The sequence below is a fragment of the Podarcis pityusensis genome (assembly GCF_964106645.2).
Source record: "Podarcis pityusensis genome assembly, chromosome: 13".
Taxonomy (NCBI): domain Eukaryota; kingdom Metazoa; phylum Chordata; class Lepidosauria; order Squamata; family Lacertidae; genus Podarcis; species Podarcis pityusensis.
Window position 1 is genome coordinate 42,480,447 of NC_138038.1, and position 6,000 is coordinate 42,486,446.

The 6,000-nt window shown below is 42.0% G+C and overlaps 1 protein-coding gene across 1 annotated transcript; it reads left to right on the forward strand.

Moving 5' to 3' along the window:
• Window positions 1-2,930: 2,930 nt before the first annotated feature.
• Window positions 2,931-3,869, forward strand: LOC308461894 (olfactory receptor 4K14-like; the record flags this gene model as incomplete). Its single annotated transcript, XM_080979062.1, has 1 exon — window positions 2,931-3,869. One exon carries the CDS (start codon window positions 2,931-2,933, stop codon window positions 3,867-3,869), a length of 939 nt encoding a protein of 312 aa, XP_080835188.1.
• Window positions 3,870-6,000: the final 2,131 nt, after the last annotated feature.

A 6,000-nucleotide genomic window follows, 5' to 3' on the forward strand; every position in this document is an offset into this window, starting at 1 on the left:
CTCCAAGGAGCTGTCCAGCAGTTTCCATCTGCTAATCTTCCCTTTTCCCCCTCTCTAACTCCAGCACTCCACATGCCTTTTGGTGACTAGCTTACTGATGGACACGGGTGTATTCTCAGAACTGGTCAGCATTGTAAGGATGCAATTGTCCATCAAGAACCTGGGGATTATATTTAGTACCTTCAGTTTCGGAGGTGGTGTGGCTCTAAATGCTGGGGGGACAGCAGGAGAGGGCTATTGCACCCATGTTCTTTTTATGGGTTTACCATAGGCATCTGGTCTAACCACTGTCAGAAGGCTCAACCAGATGGCTGGAGCCTGATCTGGAATAGATCATTCCCAGCATGTTGTTGGAATACTGAGGTTAGAGAAGTTGTGTTCTTTGCTAAGGAAAAACTTAAAAACTTGAGAAATCCAGTCTACCATTCCACACCAGACTCTGACTATCTAGCTGAGGTCTCAGTCTCTTGACAGTGCCTACCCAGATTCTTATTTGGAAGGGAATCACAAAATAGTGATAGTGGCATATGGCCTGTTAATCATTCTGCCACTGGTGTTTTCCCTCCTGCTTCGAGCATAGAGATTTAACACCCGGACCTGTGACTAGAAATGTGACACAAAAGGAAGTCTGGATGAACTCTCTGCAAACACAGTGCTACGATCCACTTTTTGTCACACACCCTAGTAGGGAAGGAGCAGCTGCTGGAACCTGCTGTGAAAGGACACAGAGTACCTCCAGCTTTCTTTTCTACAGTGTCCTCTGGAGGGTAAGTTCTTCTTAGAATCTCCTCTAATTTCCTTCTACAGTAACTCTGAGGAACCCCAAACAGCTGTGCTCCAAGCACCTCACATTGCGTATTGGAATATGAACTGATTCTTAGGAAGGGAATAGTTGGTGAGCATACAAAACTTTAGGCAGAAGGATAGCATATTTTAGAGGAGTTGATGAGCTGCAGAAGGGGACGGCATCTGCTTTGCATGCATCAAGTCTCAGGTTCAATCCCTCCGCATTTCAAGAAAGGGTTGTGGATGTTCTCCTGTCTGACACCCTGACTGAGCTAAATGGATCGATGGTCTGACACAGTATAAGGAGCTTCCTATCTTGCTAAAACACACACACAAACACATACGCACACTAGACTTGTACTGGTTTCCGAAGAAATAATAAAACCAGCTTCTTCATTTGCTAATGAACATGCATACCAGCAACTTTTTTTAGGGGAATTTCACACTTTTGTGTTCAGAGAAAATAATTTCATAATTAACTTAGATAACTCAAAATAAAGAAAATAACTCAAAAGAAAATAATTTTAAAAGACAAAAAGGAAGAGGGGCAAAAAAAATCTGTTGAGAATTTACTTCACTTCTGAAACTCCGTTCAGTTAGTTAGTTAGTTATTGCTGTATCTCAGTTTAGGTTTTTGTGTTTAAGTTTTGCAATTCGACTCCTTTTTGAACCTGCATCTATTTCTTTTGTTCATCTACTTTCTGCTACATTATTTCCAGATTCTTCAAATATTGATTTGACATACATCTTTTTTTCTCCATTAAAGTTACAAGACCTGGTACAGAGTGCCTTCTCATATTTCCCCTGCATACACTAATGTCTAGCCTCTTTGAATCCATAAGCATTCTGAATAGATTTTATGGCGTTCCATTCTCCATCCCAATATACAATTAGCTTAAAAGCTATGCCCCATTTGTACTTGATCTCTTATTGTTTGAGTAGAGATGTTTTTAAAAATTCAATTCCCTTCTTTTATTCAAAACAAGAGGGAGTATGATTGCAAGTCTCTCCATATGGTCCCCATTTAGAAGCTATTTCTTTCTTACCCAGTCCCTAAAACTAGTGGGTTCTTCGACACATAGACTGATGAACTTAAGCAAACTGTACCTCGGATTGTTTGGCCTTTTTTGTGGCATATTTGATTTCCTTGTCACTCCAACTCTGATTCAATATAAAGCAGGTTCCTATCATCCTAAAAAACAATAACCCTGTGTCTAAATCAAGGATAGGGAACCTTTGATCATTTAAATAATTGGTGGGGGTAGTGGTGGGTTAGGGTGTGTACAAAAGTTTGGGCAGAAGGGCAGCATATCTTAGCCGAGTTGATTAAATGGAGAGGGGGTTCAGAGCATCTGTTTACATTCGGTTGGTGCAGTTCGATTCCTGGCATCTCCAGGTAAGTTTGTGAATTTATTGTGTCTAAAACACGGAAAAGCAACTATCAGTCAGTGTAGACAGTATTGAGCAGGACTGCCAACTTGAATAAAATATTGAGGATGCCCAGGTAAGTGCTCTTGCATAAGTGCTCACAAACCATTTGAATGGCAATTTCCATCAACTTTGTGTTAGAATGGCACCCTCAAATATTTTATTGTGGGGGCTGAAGCCCCCACAGCCCCCAGGAGTGGGCTTCTATGGTGCTGAGTAAAATAGACTGGAGGTCTCCCTCAATGAAAGGCAGGTGTGTGGGTGTGGGTGTAGGAAAGGGAACAAGACTTTCAGATTTCCCATCTCCACTGCAAACATTAGTGAGCTAGTTGGAGCAATGGCTTTGATCCGTATAAGTCACCTTCAGGTGTTCCTATGAACAATGTATGATCCACTGGGATTGGAGTCTCAGGACCCAGTCAAGAAGAAGCTGCAATGAGGTAGTGGGATGTCACGGGTGAAGAAATGTGGATATTGTTTGGATTTGTTTTATATTTAATATATGTTAAAGTATGGATCGGAATATGTAACTGTCTAACAAAAGAATATCAAATAAAAACGAATAATAAAAAAGAATAATGACAGATAAAACAAAGATGCACTTTTTGCTGATTTCACCAAAGACTGTGATGGAAGCATCTCATTACTGTCTCCTTTCTCCCTTTCCAATATTCACAGTGATATGCAAAAAAAGAATGCTGGGTGTAAACCGGACAATGGTGAGTGAGTTTGTCTTGCTTGGCCTTTCTGAAACCTGGGCAATCCAACTCTTCTTATTTGTTTTCCTCCTCGTCCTCTACATGGCCACTGTCTTCAGCAACACTCTCATTTTCTCAGCCATTTTCCGGGATCACCGTCTTTCAGATTCACCCATGTTCTTTCTGCTGGGTCACTTGGCTTTCCTGGACCTCTGCCTGTCCTCCTTTGCTATCCCAAGATATCTCTTGGATTTCATTGCCCAACATCAGATCATCTCCTTCCAGGGCTGCATGGCACAAATATTCTTTCTCCATGTGTTTGTAGGGAGTGAGATGCTCCTGCTGGTAGCCATGGCAATTGATCGGTATGTGGCCATTTCCCATCCCCTCCGTTATGCCTCACTTATGAGCCGGCCTCATTGCATGGCACTTCTCCTTGCTTCATGGGCTGGTGGGCTCCTCCATGGCACTGTGCAACTGGGTTTCATTATTAATGTGCCTTTCTGTGGGCCCAATCAAGTGGACAGTTTCTTCTGTGACCTCCCATTGGTCATCAAGTTGGCTTGCATTGACACAAATCCCTTGGAGGTCATGATGGTCACCAACAGTGGAATTTTGTCACTAGTTTCTTTTATTGGCCTGCTCATCTCATATGGATTCATCCTCTACACAATCCACTCCAGGGGTCCCTCTGAAGGGACCACCAAGGCTGCCTCCACATGCACCTCTCACCTCATTGTGGTCACCATGTACTTTGGGCCCTGTTTGTTTATTTACTTGCGTCCATCAGCCCGGTTCATGATTGATAAAGTGCTTTCTGTCTTCTATACCTGTGTCACCCCCTTGCTAAACCCAACCATCTATGCTTTGAAGAACAAGGAGATAAAGGCTGCCATTAGAAGCCTTTCAGCAAGGCTTTCTGGGCAGATTTCCACTCAGGGACATTCCCAACATTAGACAGCATGAGGAGGCCACCTCTAACAGCTGATTTTGTCTGTCACAGAATAATAGCAAATGGTCAGTTATTTAATATGCATTTATACATGGTGGAAAAAGTTAATAAGGAGAAATTTCCCCGGTCTCCTGATTGTATAACCCAGGCTGATCCAATGGAGCTGGAATATTGCACATTCTTGAACAATAGACTTTGCTGTCACAAGGGATTGTCAGCGGTTTGGATGAAGACCAATCCAAACTGGATCATGTAAAGCTTGGGCCAAGTCAAGTGAAGATTGTCCCATTTTGAGATGGGCTACGTGGAGTGATCTGGAGTTTTGAATGGTTGAGTGGTGGATGGGAAGGCTGCCAGGGTCTATTTCACCACCATGTCCCCTGCAGAAACCTCTGTTCAGCAGTTGGTTAGGGCAGGGTTTGATCCTGCTGGTTCCAGGGTGCTCCTATGCAAGCAGCACTCATCAGGATTCAATTTCTATTCTCAGTTGGGGGTGGAGGAAGAGGACACATCATCTCCTTTTTCAATATATGAAATAACACAAAAATATTACAAATCAAACTTTGATTGCTGTGCACAGATTGCATTTTTAGAATATGTGTGTGTTAAGCTATAATATCATTCTCCCTTTATTCAAAAAAAATTGCCTCTCCATATTCCAGGAGAGTGTTCTGTCTAAACAGCCACAGGTTCCCTGTACCTGCAATTAGCCTTGGCATTTGCAGTCAAGGAGGTCAACGAAGACCCTCACATCCTACCCAATATCACCTTGGGCTTCCACTTATATGACAGCTATAAGAATGCAAGGAGCACATATCTCGCCACACTGCTGCTTTTATCCATGGTGAAGAAATGTGTCCCTAACTATATATGTGATGTTGAAAATAATCTGGCAGGGGTCATTGGGGGACTGGATTCTGAAATCTCCTTTTATGTGGCCACTGTTTTGGATATCTATAAGATTCCGCAGGTAGGACACCTATGTACAATACCTCTATTAGCTTGCATAGAGGAAGAGGCAGGTTCCTCGGCATCAGTTCAGGGTGAAGATGAAATTGCAAGGAAAACTATCTACACCACCTTGAGATCCTTGGAAAATAAAGGCGGTACATAATTATAATATAAACAAGCAAACATCAATAAGGGGAAATGTGTAATACCAGAAAAGATATGTCACTCCCCGCCCGCCCGCCCGTCTTACACAAACATCTAAAACACTGTTATCCCAAAGGCCAGTGATGGGAAAGTGGGCTTCTCCCTCACCAGCTGCTTTTTGGTTATGCAGTATTTTCTGCTTAGTGCGGAGGGTATCTGAATTGAGTTGCTGGGGAAAGCAGAAAATTGCTTACAGGATAAAAGCTGACAGGTAGGTGTCAATAGTAAAATTAGTGATCAGGGCATCTCAAAAAAGCTACTGGGGAAGAGGGGGGGAATTGCTTATAGCTAAAACAACTGACAGGTAGGTGCCAGTACCATAATTATTATTTATTGCACCAAAGAAATTATGGAAAATTGAAGATACAATCCAGTTCTGCAGAAGAATAATAATAATAGAAAGCAGCTGAGTTACAAGTGAAATAAATGTTCATAAATAAAGTCTGAGACAAATCAGCACAGTTTTGCTGTGGGGTGGGTTATGTGCATCAGAGCTCTAGAGAAGAAATATGTATCTGATCCAACTTGCGATTTTGACAAAGTCAGATAATGTCTAGGTAATCTGCTGCTTGGGGCATGGTATGTTCCCCATTCAGTTTTATCCATTGTACAAGTCCTTGCCAAATTTTGCAACTACTCAAAAAATGTTTGGTTTTTTAAAAGTAAAATAGACACAATGCCCTTCTCCAGTCATCAAAGTGTTAACAAAATTTCCAAAACTAAAACATACACCGTCCCCTCTCCAGTCATCAAGTGAAAGGTTGAAAAATGAGAAAAGGGAGATGATCCCAGTTTTCAGCCCATCTGCATGGGTCTTTTTTGTAAAACTGAGAGGGAGGCAAACAAACACTGAAACATTGGGAAAGGGCATATTTGATTAACAGGGATCTCCACAAAATGATTATGAATACTGTGAAAGGAATCTACTTTGTCTCTTCTCTTCCTCCATTTACTTTTTAGCTCATTTATGGCTCTGCTCCA